Source organism: Lacerta agilis, chromosome 9 (genome assembly GCF_009819535.1).
Source record: "Lacerta agilis isolate rLacAgi1 chromosome 9, rLacAgi1.pri, whole genome shotgun sequence".
Taxonomy (NCBI): Eukaryota; Metazoa; Chordata; class Lepidosauria; order Squamata; family Lacertidae; genus Lacerta; species Lacerta agilis.
In genome coordinates this window covers 60,373,432-60,392,380 of record NC_046320.1, presented here as the reverse complement: position 1 = coordinate 60,392,380, position 18,949 = coordinate 60,373,432, and the positions used below count along the sequence as shown (strand labels likewise).

Genomic DNA, 18,949 nt, shown 5'->3' with positions numbered 1-18,949 from the left:
CATCAACACAAATAGGCCTCTCTCCTGACAACTCCCCTAGCTCAACATACATATTCATTCAAAAAAAAAAAAAAACCCCAACAACTCGAAATCCATCAGCATTTAACAAGGGCAATCCCATTGAACTTCCTTCCTCTATTATTCCTCCAAACAAACTGCTATTAAAAACAGTGCCGAAATATTGGACTCTACATTATCAAGATTCTGAGAGAGCTTCGGTTTGACTTTCCCCCCTACTTATTTAAATTAAATCAAGGACCAACTAAACAGGCTGTACAATGAGTATTATATTACAGGTGAAATTTGCATTTAAAAAAACCCCAGGAGGTTCAGTTGTCCACTTGCGGGCTGTGTGCACACAAACGGACTCCTGCTCTTTAGATACATGTACACACACAGCTCCATATATATCCTCAAATGCATATTTGCATGTATGTACACCAAGATACATGTGCAGTTTTCTGTACATCTGCTGAAAACAGAAGCAGAAAGGGTTAGATATGCACACATGTATACACAAAGGGGTTGGGGTTCTGCCCACCTTGTCATGCCAACGTGAAAAAGGACAGTTGCAGCTTGCTGGTTTTGCAGCCATTAAAGTTTTGCAAAATTTATGAAAAAGGGCTTCTTTTTTCCCCTTTTTTCCTTGTTTTGCAGTAAGCATCATTGGAAGAAGACCAAAGCAGAGCAACTATTAAGTTAAATATACACTTGAGCTTAGCTGCATTTACATAACTCTTTTAAGAGAAGCAGGCTGAAAGGGTTTTGTTGTATTTAATCATCATGTGTGTTTGTTTTTCCTTTAATTTTTTTTCTTCCTTGCCATCATCGAATTCTTTTATGACCACAATGATTCTTCCCCCCCTCCCCTAAATTACATCATCTCCTGAAGAACGTCGGGTTTCGCAGGCAGGCGGCTAGTCACCTGCAACAACCGAGGGGCCCTGCAGAAGCTTCCAAACTGCTGTCAGTGTCCGACGCCAGGGTCTGGTCTGTGGACATGGAGGAAATGTCATTGACGGATGAGGATGGAGGGAGGCTTTCGCTGCTGTTCACTGCTGCACCTGTGCTAAGAAAATGAACACCGGCGTGATTCAACCTGAAAACCTGGGGAATGCTTGAGAGACAACAAGAGAACTTGCTTTAGCTCCAGCACAATCCAGTCTTTATTTATTTATAATGATTGGGATCCAAAGGAATGTGAATGGAAGGAAAACAGCTGCTAATCGTGTTCAGTGGCATAGCTTGGGTTGCCAGAGCCTGGGGCCGCACAGGAGGGGAAGGAGGGAAACGGATGGAGGACGCATGCACATTCAGCTGCCTAATGGCATCCATGTCAACGAGAGGTCACTTCCTGGTTCGCATGGAGAAGCCATTTCCAACAGAGCCCAGCGATGGAAGACACACAGCTGTATTGAGGCAGCAACGGGCGTTGAAATTTTGCACCCCTAACAATTTTGCACCTGGGGCAACCGCTCCCATGCGCCTCCCCCCAAGGTACACCACTGATCCTGTTGAAACCCCACATCTAGATTGTCAGGATGGTTTCTTTTTAAATAAAAAAATATATATGCACATTTAAACACACATGCCCCACTCTTAAAAGATGCACAGCCTACCCATTTTGTATTTGAGAATCCTCCAGACAGAAATACAAAATCTTACATGAGAAACCAGCCTGTTGTTTTCAGAGGCATGGCCTCAGTATAGTTTCTCGTCAGATGATTATCAGTGGATGATTGTCAGTGGAGCCACCACTAGGGGGAGGCACCACAGGGAATCTCCCCTTCTGGGATGCTACTGGGGACCAAGGACCACGCCCACATGAAGGTGGCAAAAAATAATAATGGTGGGAGGACCCTGAGTGAGAGGTGGGGAAGTGAAGATCTCCAAGGATGAGAGATTGGGAGGGAAGAGGGAAGCTCCCAGGTGAGAGCTGGGTCTGTCATTTTCTATGGTGGCTGAGATTAAGAGCTACATTGCATAGAGAGAAGACTCTATATTTGTGCACTGTTTTGGATTTATACCTTTGTATAGGTTTATTTTTTCTAATACAACCAGAGAACCTTAAAAAAAATATCCAAGTGCCTTTTATATTATACATTTTTGCAACTCTCCCACAGTCCTCAGGGAACCACAGATATGTGACTGTTTCTTGCAATGTTGGCACGGACTGCTGCAGGAGTGGGCTGCATATCCAAACTTGTATTACTCTTCTCCAGTTATAATGCACCAGTAGATCATTCCTTCACTGCCCCATCCTCCCACCATCTTTAATTTTAATTGACTGCATGGAGCATTCTCATGTTTTCCACTGATAACATTCCCTCCTACCCACCCCATTAAAGAAATAAAGTAGCCTAGAAAAAAATATTGCTTCATCAAATAGCCGGTTTCCCCATCCTTTATTAAAATCTACTACAACCAAAACCATCAAACTGCATGGAGCTGAAAATGTAAATGTAAATGGAAGGAAAACATTGAAATATCTCAAGATTGAGGAAATAAAATGAAAATGGGTGATATTCCAGCATCACACAAGCAGGCTTGTTCAATGAGGCTTCCTCTTCTTCCCCTGCAGCCCCCCAACACCCACCCCGATCTTGTCTAGAGGCCCCACCCCCAACCCATGATGCTCCATTTTAGGCGATGATCCATTTTAGATGAAAGCCAATACTTAATTAGTCCTTGCAAATTACTTCCCCACGCAAGTAAACTCTGTTATTGTTACACATAAATCACCTAGCACACACAGCTCTGCGTGACAGATGTGCTTGTGAACCATGATTTATTCTGATACCCACTCCATCTTGAAGAAAGATGTCGCCGGGCACATGCAGGAAGCTCTTAAATCAAACCTGCATGCTTTGCGTTTCACTTTCTGCTCTGCAAGAATCTGTTGAATCGCCTTTCTGTCATCAGAACTGAAATCAATGTGCATGGCACTTAAAAACTCCATTGGGCCCATTGCTAATCTGGCAACCTATCATCAAATTTTCTTTGTGCCTTGTCCTTGCCAATTGCTTGCACAGTGTGGAGAGTGCTTTGCACCTGTGACTGTACCTAGGTGGAGTTAGGAGAGGCAAATGTTTAGTGGGCTTCATAAGAACACAAGAACAGCGCTGCTAGGTCAGCCCAAAAGCCCATCTAGTCCAGCACCCTGTTCTCACAATAGTTCCTAAACTCTGGTTCAAAGGGGACCTAGTGACCATTAAGCAGACCCAGAAAAACCTGGTGACCTAATAGCCCACCAGCTATGGGCTGCAGCTTATCCGGCCTTTGACAATTTCCCCCTGTCCCAGACAGGCAGCACAAAAACAGAGATTTATTAGTTTCTCAGCTGGCAAGCAGATTTCCGACTGGAGATTCAGAACTGGAGCAGGACTGGCATTAATCACAATTAAGGTAAGTGCAAAGATAATCTTTACCCATGGTTACTCTTGGCAGGGTGAATTTACAGTTTAGAGTGAGAAACAGTTGAAAGGGAGCAGCTCATCCTTAAATCACGGTTAAGGATCTGGCTGGCTACAGGTACACCAACCCAAATGATTTATTTATGGATGCAATAAAATGCTGGTCATTGGCCATAATAAAGAAATGGATGGATGGATGGATGGATGGATGGATGGAATCAGTATAGAGACTTGAAACAATTGTGTTCATCCATCCAAAGTTCTGCAAGTAACCTAGACTCTCATGTCGCCTTTACCGAAAGAAAAATAAGAATCTGGAGTTCAATTAATGCAATTCATCTTCAGTTCCATGTACCAAATTGTCTAAAAGTAATGTTCAGCCTCAAAGCTGCGGCTGCTTACGTCTAAATTAATAGCAGCAGATTAAGACACTTGGATGAGAATCCATCACTGTACAATGGAGCCTGCAGCAAGCACAAAATGGTCATTCACTGGGAATGAGTACCTGAGGGAGAAGGCTGTCCTTTTACTACACCATTTTTAGTCTTTTCTTCAGAATTCATTACTTCCTTGTAGATTAATTCTGCAAGAGACAATAGAGCCAGTTACAAAGGTGGAGAGGAGTTGCTAGCTCCCCCCCCCCAGCAAATAGACGCCAATAGAAGACCTCAATAAATTATCAGCCTTGTAAAGGAGTCTGTGAAAGTTACTAGTCCACATCCATTTTTACCAATTTACCTGATGATGGAGCTGTGAAAGAAAAAGGCGGGGAAAGGGAAGCCCTCCGCAAGTGATCAGAGGTCCAGGCCTCTAGCAAGAGCAATCTATCCCTACTCTGATGGACTACTGGGTGGGGAGGAAAAGGGAGAGAAAAATTGGTGGCAAAAGGAGATAAAAGGGTGACCGCGTGCACTTTTGGCTCTCGACCTGCCCCCCACTGGCTTCGGCTCCACCCATCAGCAGTTCCTGCCCCACCTACATGTGTCTTCCAGCAGAATGAACCAGGGGATATGGCCCTCAACAGAAAGATGAGGGAAGAAACAGAGAAGAAAGGACATTCAGAGAAGCTCAGGGGGCCAATGCAGCCTCTCATGTGCCCACAGAAGCATCAGGTCTCCTGTCTTTTGGGGGGGGGGGATGAGATTACCTTTCCACTCTTCAATTGTGTGTTCTCTTTCATCCAGCTGCTTATCGTATATCTGTGGAGGTGGCTGTTGATTTAAAAAACACAAGAGAGGTCAGATGAATAAGCTACATCAGGAGCACAAAATGAAATTAAGCCCAGATGTAATGGGACAGTTTCAATGCCAAAACATCAAGGAAATGGAGAAAAGGACCTGTTTATGTTGCAGCAGTCCTCTCCGTGCTGCAATATGAGGTAGCTCCAAGGGACAAGAGTTATTACAGGCAGGCCATTCATCGACTTGATACCAGGATTAAAGTGCATGAATGTTAAATCGAGTTGTTACACCCCCTACTTAAAGGGTGTAACAAGGAACTTCCATACAAATGTCTAACACGCCACCTCCTGGTGGCTGCGATTATGGAAATACGGGTAGCACTTTCCTGGAAAGAAACAGATGACTGCACTAATCAGTCCCATTACTGTAGTGGGAAAACTGTGCAAGGTCTTCTGCTAGTGCAACAGGGTTTCCCTCCACTCCTCCCCCTGAAAGCCCCTCTTGCCCCACAACTTGGCTTGTGGGGGGACAGGAGAACCCCCAGAACAACATATGCAGGAAGGGGAGTGCAGCTCATTCCACCATGAATGCCCTGGTGGAGCAATATACTTAGTGAATTTCTCCCATGCTTCATTCTATTGTTATTAAAGCCCCGACTTTTGATTTCCTCGTGAACTCGTGCCCCTCCCTTCCTGCAAACCAGCCCATCAGTCTGAGTCTTGTGTCGTGCCAAGCCTTTGACACCCCAGCCAGTCTTCTTTTTCCTGCCGGTTCTGGTATCGGGAAGCTCTCTCGCTCAAGCTAAGGGCAGAGAGCAGAAGTAGCCCACGACAACAGAGAGGCGGTGAACCTGGGTCATCCAGATGAGCGAGTCTGACAGCCTGTCACTCAGCCAATCTGCCATGCCTAGAGCTTGCATTTGCTAATGAGGGGCAAAGCAAAGAACACAGGCCACAGGGTTGGGGTGGGGAAAGGCAGGCGAGGAGGAAAACCTAAGGGGACCAAGGGTTGTGGCTTCGCACAAGAGCGGCCGCTGTCATCTGCTTCATTAGGCAGCCTACTCTAGAGATCGGAGAGGGCTGAGCTGCATTTTATGCCATGTAAGCTGGGCCACTATGTCTTACTACAAAGGAATTTCAGAAATAGACTGGAAAGAGAAGTTGCTGAATTGCAACTAATTACCAAACTTAAAACCATGGAGAGACCTGGTCTGAACAAACACATTGGATTCTTATCTCATTATACATGACAAAGCTATCAGAAGAAGAAGAAGAGGAGAAGGAGGAGGAGTTTGGATTTGATATCCTGCTTTATCACTACCCGAAGGAGTCTCAAAGCAGCTAACATTCTCCTTTCCCTTCCTCCCCCACAACAAATACTCTGTGAGGTGAGTGGGGCTGAGAGACTTCACAGAAGTGTGACAAGCCCAAGGTCACCCAGCAGCTGCATGTGGAGGAGCAGAGACACGAACCTGGTTCCCCAGATTACGAGTCTGCCGCTCTTAACCACTACACCACACTGGCTCTTTAGCCATCTCACCCCTTGCTTTTTCCTGTAAGACCAACTGCAGTCGTTAACAGTCATCAACAGGTTTTCCACACCTATCAGCCAATCACCCATTCCCACCACCCTTCTGAGTAATACCCCTCCCCACTCTCTCACTATATATAAGGGTCTGGTGACTTCTGTTTCAGTGTATCTGAAGAAGTGTGCATGAGCACAAAAGCTCATACCAAGAACAAATTTAGTTGGTCTCTAAGGTGCTACTGGAAGGATTTTTTTGTTTTGTTTTGTTTTGATCAAAGAGGAGGTAAGGTAAAGGATAAGAATCCGGAACTCAAGAAGGATCATTTCCTCCCCTCTCCCCACAGAAAGTCTCATCCAGCTAAAAAACAAAACAACAGCACTTAGTTTGAGAGAGGCTTTTCCTTTAGATATAGTTCTCATGGGTGATGTCAGGGAAAGAGTGTCTTTAAGATGTAGTTTTCATTGGTGATGTTAGGGAATGAGTTGTACACATAGAAGGAGAAGGAGGAGAAGGCAATTTCCCCCTTCCTTCAATAACCCAGGTTTCCATCAATAGGGTCCATTTTTCTATCTCCATGTGCACCCATTGTTTCGTTCTGTCTTCTAGGATGTATGGGGTTATGTGGAGCACTTGGTTGGAGATATAGTACAATTCCCCATCCTCACTCTTGAGGAGGGGGTGCGCAGGAATTTGTGGCTTTTTGTGTGAGGAAAATGAGTGAGTGTAGTTTTTTCTGCCACTTACGGAGTTGGGTTGGGCCGGGGAATTCAGTTTGCTATATGTACCTTTCCTTGCTTATTTGTTTGTTTCACACAGAAAAATCTTCAATAAAAACAACAACAACACCGGGACCCATTTCTAAGTTATGATTTTTGATGAAGCACCTTAATTTGTCCACCCATGGATAGTTCTTTACCACACTCATTTTTTATCGGAGAATCTTCTAGCTTAAAATTGGAGTCCACAGACTCGGAAAAATGCTTTCTAGCTAGGAAGGAAATTGCACACCATGTTCAGAGAATCGCTACATTTGCACAGGAGCTTGAACATGCTTGCCCCTTACAGCTCCAAACAGATGCTGGTAACCATGGTTACGGTTGCCACGGAAACAAAAGGTCCTGAGGCAGTACTGACTTCCAGCTTGACCAACTCCCTTCAGCTGGAAGCCTACAGAGATTATTTCCATATAGCAAAGATTAATTAAAACTACAAACAAATCTCCAAGGCAAAAACACTCACAAATGTGGCACAGTTTTAGCTTGGGGCTCCTGACTGCTTTTTTTTCTGTTGTGTCTGTATACAGCAACAGGTCATTGGTGCATTAAAGCTTCACAGTGGTGGGTTGCATAATAGGGTGCCACCACTCACCTGAACCCTGGTCAGTGCAAACACACCAGCGGAGCCAATCCACTACATCTGCTGGTGTGTTTGCACTGCACCTATTTGCTGCTGAACCACTTCTCCTCTTCTTCCTCCAAATAAGCAGCTGCCATGAGACTGGTGTCAGGTGCAGAGTGGCACACCACCAAACTGCCCAGTACTTTATCAGTTGTTCTGTGGCACTTCCTCCATGTCTCTGCATTATTCCATCCAACTCTGCCTGTTCCATTGTATGTGGCCGGAAAATAAATGGAAGCCTTGAGGATGTATTGGGCAATGAAAGGGGGGTAGCAGAAAGTGACAGTGGATCCACTCACCCCAAAACACTGAAACAAATTGTCTTCGACCCCAAGTGAAGTGGTTTGGAGCCCCATTTTCCCCAATTTATTGGATTGTTCCCATATCGGGTAAACCTGAATTTACAGGGGAAAGCATGGAATTGTTTGAGGGCAATGTCATTTATACTATGCAGATTAAATGGGAATGCAAACAGCTGCAAACACACAGTAAACTTTGGTGTGGGCAAGCCCAAAGAGGCCACTTCTGATTACAATGGCAGACAGCTACCATGGAACACAATAGACCTTCATGGATCTTTAATGTTGACACATGTAAAATTCTAACGTGAGATCAACCTTATGGAGGTTGAGGAAAATATACATTCCTGGAGGAAGAGGTTCAGGAAAGGTTTTGCTGGTCCATTAGAAAAGGGGATTATCTAGAAGGTTTTCCTAGAATCATTGTGAATACTGGCTACTATAGAAAATGGAGAGTGAGAGTGAGAATGCAGATATCTGCAAGACGGAACAGAACATACAATTTTACAGCTCCGTATAAAGCTGCTAAGTTTAAAGCATTTTCCTGGAACATAAACGAGACCTTAGTAGGGTTAAAATGAAAATGCAATTACACACTGATGGATGGCTCAAAGGCTGCGGAACAGATGACCTAGCTGGGGCCTCCACTGTCCAGAGCTATCTCAAATACCAATATGCCCAAGCAGGAATCATCAGTCAAGCAAAGAACCCAGATGCTAGGCTGAAGAGCGCTGGCAAAGGGGCTTTGAATGTCAAAGTTTAGTGTGCAGTGGCACTCCTACCCACAGAAAAGAAAAAGAAGGAAATCGTGCAGGAGGAAGGCATACCAAGCAGGTCTGAAAGATCAAGGGGCATGATATTTATCAATCGTATTTCTATGCTGACCTTCCTTCACCCAGGGAGCTCAGAGCAGTGCCTTGCCCTCACAACAGCCATGTGAGGTAGATTCGGCTGAGAGACACTGACTGGGCCAAGGCTACCCAGTGAGCATCATGGCAGAGCAGAGATTCAAATTCAGGAGTCAGTGGTCCTAGTTCCACATGCTGTCCACTTGATTGCATGCATAATCCCTCCCCCATAAATAACAAGTAACTTTTGGGGAGGTCAATGAAAACAGTCAACAGGCCATGAAGGAAGCTGGTTTCTAAAGCTTTCTGAACCCATCTTGCAGTCCATTTCAGGACCAGACTCTCTTCCCAACCATGTTTAGAGAGGTCTCTGCATGTTTCAGCCGTATATAAGAGACTTCCTCCAGTATGCTGCCTCTCCCTGCAATGAACATTCCTAATTATGTAACCTCAAAGAATTAAGTGTTCCCAGATACCTGCTTCCTGGCCTTTGGAAGCCTTAACGCCACCTTAATGGGGGACACCCAAGAGGTACTGAAGCCCTGGAGAAGCTGAGGCCGTGATACTTGACCAGACTAATTTGATTCTTGGCTAATTTGTAGTGCGCACGGAAGGAATGACTAGAACTTCTAGGACCAAGGTAAAACCAAACTCCCCTGTTTCTTTTTGGGTTTTCTAGTGTCTGCTGCCATTAATAGTACCAGAATGTTGTTTCTTTTTACGCCACATTTCTACATGCTCTTAACGTTGCTGTTTTATTATTGCCACCATTTTGAGTTATCCTTCTAATTGTTGATCTTCTGGTGTTTTGTTGTGAAGGGGAAGTTTTGTTTGTGGTGTTTTGTTTGTGTTTAGGGAAGTTTTTAATGACTTTATGTTTTAATGTACTTTTAATCTTTTGCTGGAAGCTGCCCAGAGTAGCTGGGGAAACCCAGCCAGATGGGCGGGGTATAAATAAATATTATTATTATTATTATTAACCACTTTCAGCATTAATTTTTGTGCAAAGGCAGCAAACATATAGAGGGATGATGATGATGATGATGATGATGATGAGTGGGTTTTTGAATTACTTGCAGAGGGTTTCTATGAGTGATTTACCACTTTGTTGTTTTATCAGCTTGTCTGGATAGGAAAGACAGGAGGCCAATCGAGCAGTCAAGCAACCATCTTGAATACTTCAGTTCACTCAAACCACATCTGGCCATTTGCAGGGTGTCATGTGAATCAGCCCCAAACAATGTGGAGCCATGCCACGTAAGAACCTAAGAGCCTTGCCATATCAGAATAAGGCATCCTGTGTTCCACCATCTTTCCCCCAAAGTAGCCAGGCCAGACGCTTCCTGGGAGCCCTCATACAAGAAGCCAAGAACTATCCTCCACCACAAAAACAGCCTGGAACAAATACGGAAAGTCAGTATCTTCCTAAAGCATGGCGACAATTCTTCTATTTCCATAAAATATTAGTTGCTGTTCTACAAAAGCATTTGAAGCATCTTGGATTGTAATGTCAACCAGGGAATTCTAAATCCTAAAATATAATGAATGTTAAGAAAACGTGTAGTACGGCCAATATTGCAAAAATGGTGGCCTGCAGTCAATCGGTGTCCAGATCAGAAAGGAATAAGTAAGGCTTTCTACCACACATCGCAAACACTCCGATCAGTAGGAGTCAAAAGTCAATATATTCCTAATTGGCAGCACAAGGGAAGCAATTGTTTACTAGGACTCAGAGGTCAAAAAAGTCAGGTTGGCGTTTGGTTGTATTTTCCTACAATCCGTCTCCAGCTTGTCCTTCATTCATTGTGAATGAACAGCATGTCGCCGGAGTAATAATATACATTTCCCTCTAGTTAGCAGCAGGTCACAGCCTGGCATTTAAAGAAAGACCACCAGCGTCTACAATTTTTTAAACCTGTCAGAGAAAGAAGGCTTTTGCCTTCCTTCTGCCATTTCCCAAACGTGTTACACTCCCCGCCATTTGAACGAGACATCATAATTTTATTGCTCTTCTGTAGCCTATGAAAAGATTGTGAACTTTTTTAAAATGGGCTTATAAAATGAGAGTTTAACCGGCTCTGGCTTCTGCACCTTGGCTGGGGTGTCATCTCCCTTCCTTTGTCCTCACTTGCAAGCTCATGCTGTAAATCCCAGGAAGATGTTCGGGTTCATTACCTTCAGGTTAAGCTCTTGACACAAAACCATTGCCATTTGCTACAAAGACCAAGCTATAGATATATATTCAAATGCTCCCTGTTTCCTTCTGCTGTGCTTCAGATGCTCCCTTGGGTAAATCTGATCCTTTGGGCTTTTTTTCCTCCCACAGCCAATTTTAGTAGGCCAAGTGGTTTGGGGGTGGATATTTTTCTTCTGGGGAGATGATGGGTATTATGCACACATTAAATTCCCAGTTTGGGGTTTTGTAGCTTTCGAGAAGAACAGAACAAAGGAGGGGGAGGAAAACCCTGCAGAAAATTAGAAAAACAAAAATATCAATGTGTGTGATCATTAATAGATATCGATGTGTGTGTTCATCAATTGATGTGAGCAGTAGTCAGATGTGAAGCACAAGTAAAGCACATTTAAAGCAGATGGTTTGCCCACAGAGAATCCTGAAAAGCTGTAGTTTGTTAAGAGTGCTGGGAATTTTAATACTGAGGGATAAACTACAGGCTTGGTGAGGTCAATGGGGAGAAGAGTGGGAGGCCCAGTGAGGACGAAAGGAAGCAAGGCTTGGAGAGACCTTGAGGGCAGCAGAAGCTTTGGTGAAGGGGTAGAGAGGCTGGCATTCCTTTGCATCAACAGCACTGGGCACAAGGCAAAGGAAAAACAGGGGGAAACTGTAAAATGTTGAAAGCATCAGCTCAGGGCAGGCTTTGCAGCCTTTCACAACATGCTCCCTCTTTCTGCCTCTGATGGTGAGAATTAGACAGGGGGGGGCAATCCACCTGCCAATCATGTGATATTGCAATTAAATCATCCGATTGGCATGTGGATTGCCCTGCCCTCCCCTGTCAAAGTTGGCCCACAATGTTCCCCACCCCTGGTCTAGTGGGTTGGTGGGGAGGGTGAAGAAGAAGAAGAGGACGAAGAGTTTGGATTTGATATCCCACTTTATCACTACCTGAAGGAGTCTCAAAGTGGCTCACATTCTCCTTTCCCTTCCTCCCCCACAAGAAACACTCTGTGAGGTGAGTGAGGCTGAGAGACTTCAAGGAAGTGTGACTAGCCCAAGGTCACCCAGCAGCTGCATGTGGAGGAGCAGAGACGCGAACCCGGTTCACCAGATTACGAGTCTACCGCTCTTAACCACTACACAACAATGGCTCTCACACTGGTGAGGTCTGTGAAAATTAACTGGTAATGAAAAGTCAGGAAGATGGAACAGGGCACCATCTGAATGGAACCTGTAACACGACAGCTTCCGTTGCAGGGATGTTCATTATCGCTACAGCACTTTTTGGGGAGACTGCCACTGCAAAGGGCATCTGTGTTTACCACTGGTTCACACGGTGCGTTTCTACAAGTAATTACATCCCTGGGGATGGTTTGCCCAGAGGAAAGACAGCTGCAACTGACTACATGAACGTTTCAGCGGCTGCACCAGTGTTGTTGGATATCTTTGCCCCGAGAGACACAGATGACTCCCTATCTCTGGTCGTCTTTCACAACAGACATTTCGATTTCAGACGGCTTTCGCCTGCTAGGGTCATTCTTACCCACGATCACAGCCATGGTTGCTTCTAAGTGGATTTTTAGCAATATATATCTTAACTGTAGCTCATTTTAAGTATTTTAATGAAGAGCACAGAACACAGAGGCAGCTGGAAGAAAGAGGACACAAACACTGTGCCGAAGGGAAACCTTTGAGTGAGTTTTCACTCCCATAGAGCTAGCTATTTATTAGCATATCTTTAAATACTAGGCACCGGTGTATCCTTGTGTGGCAAAGAGAGTGCTGTAAATTCGAAACAAAAGTGGCGGAATTATTCCCCTTGCAATGTATTGGAATAAATGACTGCAAACTTCTGATAATTACTGATTAGCATTACACAACCATGTGGGGTTGGTGCCTTTGGCCATACACAGCTCCAAAGTACTCGGAAAAGGACACAAGCTTGCAGACTGTGACCTGTCTCTCCATATGGTACCTCATCACTATGGTAACTGAGCACCTCGCAAACACTAATGAATTTACTCCCACAGCAACAATGGCATTGGGAAGGATTATGAGATGCTCTCTAGGGCGCATTGTGAAGCTTGCTAGGATTGATTATACCTCCTGTAACTGCATACTAACACCTGACCTCTTCCCCCAGAGGGCAAATGGAGAACTAATGACATGTATGGTACTACTATGGCTTGCTATTCTCGATCTCCTTTCCTACTAACTATCAACATCAAAACTACAGATTGTGACTGGAAAGAAAATATTCCATTTCCTCCAACATTCTACTCCAGTTAACCTCCTAATGATTCATTTGTTTCTTATTTAATTTTATTTCACTTATTAACTACATTTCTCTGCTGGCCAACAGCCAAAGCTCTCTGAGCTCTTCAGCAAACCGAGGATAAAACCGTAAAACACAATAACATAACAATGAGACTGTAACACAAGCTGCGAAAGAAATTAAAAGGACCTCAAGGTAAAATCAACAGCAGAGGGCAACAGGAGTGCACCAACACATTTTCAAAACCAGAGGGAGAAGAACAAGACATTTGCCAGCTACAGAAAAGATCACAATGTAGATGCCAGTCAGACTTCTCTAGGGAGAGCATTCCAGACTTGGTGGTAGTTACTGTATTTTGTAGCGGCGGCTAAGTTTGGTGAAATGTGTGAAACATGGACAAACATATGTAAAATGCTCCACATATGAACCATAAAGAAAATTGTTACAGAACTGATATTCAGATAGCAGTTGACACCTAATGGGATGAGTCAAATAGTGTTGGCAAAGTCACTTATATAATGCAGACAGAGTCCAAAGTTAAGAAATCCTGATAAGACTTTACTAAGCAAACTGGATTTTTTAAAAAAAACAGATTCATGAATAGCTTTTAAGATTGTGGAATATGGTTTATATGATCAAATTCACAGACATAACCAAAACTAGAGCGGGGAAGCAACAAAACGATCAACTGAGAGAAAAACGAAACCCATTTATTCATTTTTCAAAGAATAAAGTTCAGGATATCATTTTTCTGTACTCCCTATGAGGCATTATCTACTTGGCTGCTGTCTTACTTATTACTTGTTACCAAATTATATTCCGCATTTATTATTCTATTTAATACAACTAAGCAATACAGTACTGCCATCTCTCCTTAACTATTATTATTACAATGCACCCTTAGTGTTCTTCTATTCGTTTTAAAGCAATTGTTTCAGCAAGAGAGTTTAATCTTCTTGAACCTGCTATTACTGTTGAGGAAGGAAATTGCAGGGAAAATAATTATATTCATAAACAGCATCATGTTTTTACTTTATCATCACCATCATCATACTGTAAAAAAGATTATTTCATTTTGTCCACTTGCTTATCAATGGCATTGGGTATTATGGGAGAAGGATAAAAACAGTATCTCTGCCAACTTTTTATCATGTTCTAGATTCTTCATCATTATTAGAATTAGAATTACAGAGCTAAAAGGAGTCAAAAAAAGTGACAAAATCCTGGCAAGGAGTCTATGCAAAGGTTTGCATTGGCCAATGCTGTGGACTCTGGCCAAATAAAACAAACAACAGAACTGGAGAAGCTTTTGTGTTGGGGGAAATCAATAGGATGGAAAAGAAAAATAGGGGGGGGGGAACATACTGTTGCCTGACAAGTGACACAGGACAAATAGATTTCAGTCTGCTTTTCAGCTCCCTCCAGCGTCTTATACTTGTAGTCCAGGAGAGCCACAAACCCCAGAAACTTCTGCCCTCCCCATGCCACACTTTAGTCACCCACTTCTACTAAAAAAAGAGTAATGCAACAGAAGTGATTCAGAATATAAAGACATTGGTTGCACATTATCCAGCGAATTGGAAAAAAAACTTGTGTTATTCAAATCAGAATTAGGAAATTGTCTGCTTCAGTTTCTCACTGTTTCTCATTTTTGCAGTCTTCATGTTCAGTTCAACCCATTTCTGCATATGTAACTTTTTTTTAAAAAAAAGAAGAAGGCGCAGACAGTTTTTCCGGGTTATGTGGCCAGCATGACTAAGCTGCTTCTGGTGCAATGGAACACCGAAACCACAGCAGCCCACGGAAATGCTGTTTACCTTCCTGTCGCAGGGGTACCTATTTATCTACTTGCACTTTTTTGGCATACTTTCAAACTGCTAGGTTGGCAGGAGCTGGGACAGAGCTACGGAAGCTCACCCCGTCGCGAGGATTCGAACCACGGACCTTCTGATCGGCAAGCCCAAGAGGCTTAGAGGTTTAGATCACGGTGCCACCCGCATCCCTCAAGCTGTTTTACAAAAAGTAAAATTGAAATAAGTACAATTTAATGTACCATTTAAATGATCCCCCAAAAAGCAGACAATTTTGGAATAATGAAACAGCAGCAGAGAATCGCAGTGTGCAGCAAAGCACACATAATACTTTCTCTCTTTTTTTGGCAAATACTTTCCCCTAAAATGCAAAGTCAACAAATCCCCCCCCCCCCATTTCTAGCTGAATGTTGGTTGTGATAACTGGAAAAGTTTAGTGTAAAGGACAATTTTTCACTTACCGCCTCCACTTCCGCTGGGTCATACCAGACATTAATGTACGGATGTTGTAAGGCTTCATCCACTGATATCCGTTTGGCTGGGTCAATCACTAGCATCTTTGACAAAAGGTCCCTGGCTTGGCTAGCTGGAGCAAGGAAACCAAAAGAGGAAATGTGTCAGAGCAGGAATCTCTACACCAGGAAGGGGGTGAAGAGACAATCAACATGATGTCAAATTCAGACAAGTTAAAGCCAGGCAATGAACTAATTTATTGCACAGCAAAATGCTCTTTAATGGGCAGAGAGAGAGAGAGAGAGAGAGAGAGAGAGAGAGAGAGAGAGAGAGCTAAAACATGGATTGATGTCTCTGGTAGACCTTGTTGTCATTCATGGTAACCATTACAAGATGAAGTTTATGGTTTTCATTTATAAAAATGGAATTAGATTAACACATCCACTTTCCCCTTGTATTCTCTTTATAATGAGTCAATATTCTTTGTACTAAAAAAAATCATTGCAATGAGCACGCACACTATATTGTGGGTGCCTTTTGCGGGATCGCGTGTGGTGCTACAGTTCCCAGGGAACTTGCTAGTAGAAGGGGGCTGGCCTGCTTCTCAGTGTATTATTCAGAGGTTCACGTCCAGCCTCAGCTTTAAGTTTCGTTTCCTGGGAAGTGGGGCCAGACCCATTATAAATAGGGGGAAGAGCTGGTATTAGCCACGCAAATGGCTCTGGAGATTCATCCTCCCTACCCTCCCTTTGTTAATGTTTCTTGTTTGCAGGTTAACTTTCTCTTCCTGTTTAGCGGGCGCTGCTACAGTGCTTGACTGGTTGATGTTGAAGGACTGGGAGGAAATTTTCCTGCATTCGCAGGTTTTGTCTTCCCCTTAGCAATTTGTCACAACTTTGGCGGTTATGGCCTTGGGTGAAATCCTTTAGTCTTTTCTTCCCTATAATGGGGTGTGTGTGAAGTGGTGACTCACCCTCCCTGCAGCGGCAATTCCAGGGTCCCCCTCTTAAAGGGGTTATATAAATGGGTGTCACTGACCATACACTGAAAGGTTGTCAGTGAACTACCCTGCGTGTGGGGATATGGCCAGGGCTGCCTGCTACACTTACGTCTCGCAGAGCACCCCCATATCCCATTTACCCTGATGTGCCCCACTTCCCCGGCTGGGGGGCTGGGAGGGATACACGCCCAAGGCCTAAGCCAAGGTCTTCCTACATTCAGAAGTTTAATAAAGTTGTGGCCTAACGTTGTCAGAGTCTTTATTTCCTTTCCCATGATCCCTGGGGGCTGGGGCTGTCGCGCCTGGTCACGCAATGCACATCCCCGTTTACTCCAGTGCAATCATTTCTTATGACCTGCAAACACATTCACTAAAGGGAAAGGCCTCCATGAATGGGGTCAGCTAGGATGGGTGATGCAGGCAAGCGGAGAAAACCTGGCACATTTGTGTGTGTGCACCTAATTTGTGTGATGCTTCCTCCAAAAACAGCAAGAGGGTGGGTACATGGGGCTCTGCTTCTCCATTATGTCAAAATCAATAGTCAATTAGGACAAATCATTCTGTTTCTGGTCAGTGCCCTATTCACAGGTGTTCATTCCTAAATCCATTTCGCTGTCGCTGTTTTAATTGTACTGTAACCCCCTCAAGGATCATTTTGTTGAAGGCTGGACAAAAAATATTCTTTATATATGAATACTTTGGCATTAATATGTTATTATTTGGTTTAAAAAATATGCATGAAAATCATATTTAAGTAGCTACTTTGAAAATGTTTTGTCAAACTATATGTTCTCGTTGTCTCCAAGTATGCCTTTCTAAATGTGTTTTATCTCAAAATATGCATTTATTATTTTATTTTATTATTTATTTATACTTATACAACACAAAACAAACATTGAATGAAACGAACAAACAATACAAAACCGAAGAAAATGCAAAAACAAAATTACACGGATGTAAACATAGTAACATCAACTGCAATCAAAAATACAAAACATTATATTCTCCCAAAAAAGGAAAAAGAATGAAAAACACCAAAAAAGAAGAAAAAGGGAAATAATAATAATAATAATAGACTTCCAACTAATTCCGTGTGGATCTTTATTCCTCGTATCACTGGTTGTCTGTAATGATTAAATTTTTGGAGAAATGTTCTGATTACCTGTGAGATTTTTATTCTAAACTAAGCCAAGCATGAATCTGGGAATCAGTTCTCTTCATATAATTTATAAAGCCTTCCCACTCTCTCCTTATTTTCTCATTAGAATAATTTCAGATTTTTTTATTTTAAAAATGCATTTTTCATTGCATTTTTTGAGCAGAGAGCTGCATCACAAAACTGAAAGAACTGCAAAATCTGATCCATGCTTTAATTTGAGAGCTGCAGAACATATCAGTTGATAACAGAATTCACCAAAGATTGAGTCAAGCAGCCTTAGCTGTGTTTGACTCACTTCCCAGCTTTCTGAAGTCCCTCCTCCTCTCTTCAAACCAATCCTTAGCCAATTTACTCAAAAGTCCCGCTGAGTTTAATGGGGCTCACTCTCTAGTAAGTGTACTTAAGTCATATAGATTTCATTGAGTCGCCTGTGTAACTGGTTTGTGGATTGCAGATTACGCTAGAGACATGTGCATGTGCTCCTGTTTAACACCACAGCTTCCAGAAATAAGGCCTCTCGGGCTGCCTGTTGATGGCAGTGACCAATTATGAAGGCAGGAATTCAAATGAAGGGTTCTCACCTGAAACAACAGGCCTCAATTTTGGATAGCGCCAGTCAAGAGTATGAATTGCAACCTTCAATTGACAAAGGTCAATTTGGGGGGAATAGTGCGTACTTGTACAAAAGGTGTTTAGTTGTTTAGTCGACTCTTCATGACCCCATGGACCAGAGCACGCCAGGCACTCCTGTCTTCCACTGCCTCCCACAGTTTGGTCAAACTCATGTTGGTAGCTTCGAGAACATTGTCCAACCATCTCGTCTTCTGTCGTCCCCTTCTCCTTGTGCCCTCAATCTTCCCCAACATCAGGGTCTTTTCCAGGGAGTCTTCTCTTCTCATGAGGTGGCCAAAGTACTGGAGCCTCAGCTTCAGGATCTGTCCTTCCAGTGAGTACTCAGGGCTGATTTCCTTCAGAATGGATAGGTTTGATCTTCTTGCAGTCCATGGGACTCTCAAGAGTCTCCTCCAGCACCATAAATCAAAAGTTGAGTAAAAAGGTGAAGGTAAAGGATCCCTGACCGTTAGGTCCAGTTGCGGACGACACCTAAATCCATAAGAACTTAAGAAGAACCTGCTGGTTCAGACCAGTGGCTCAAATCCTGTTCAAACAATGACCAACCATTTGCCTGTGGGAGGCCTGCAAACTGCAATTCCATGCCCATCAACTGCCCCGGAAAAAAATGGGACATCCCGTTTTTCCCGGAGAGAGCACAGTGGCCATTTGGGGCCAAGATTTCGCCCTGAGGAAAGCAAGATTTTAGAGTCTGTGATCTTGTGTGGCACCCCAAAATGCGCATTTTGGGGTGCTATGCATGAAGATGGCACTTTTTCTGGGTCTGCAATCTCAT

At 43.4% G+C, this 18,949-nt stretch overlaps 1 protein-coding gene across 6 annotated transcripts in view; it reads right to left on the bottom strand.

Annotated features, from left to right (window-relative positions):
• Positions 1-370: 370 nt before the first annotated feature.
• Positions 371-18,949, bottom strand: part of MAPK10 (mitogen-activated protein kinase 10) — a 214,992-nt gene continuing 196,413 nt past the window's right edge. For 5 of the 6 annotated variants that reach the window (XM_033160672.1, XM_033160673.1, XM_033160669.1 and 2 more), the window contains 4 exons: positions 15,391-15,515; positions 4,561-4,624; positions 3,919-3,996; positions 371-1,064 (listed from right to left, as the gene is read on the bottom strand). In XM_033160672.1, coding sequence (XP_033016563.1) covers positions 922-1,064; positions 3,919-3,996; positions 4,561-4,624; positions 15,391-15,515 — 410 coding nt within the window. In that variant the 3' untranslated portion in view covers positions 371-921. Of the gene's footprint in view, positions 1,070-3,918; positions 3,997-4,560; positions 4,625-15,390; positions 15,516-18,949 lie in introns of all 6 variants that reach the window. The other variant, XM_033160674.1, reaches the window with a different exon arrangement.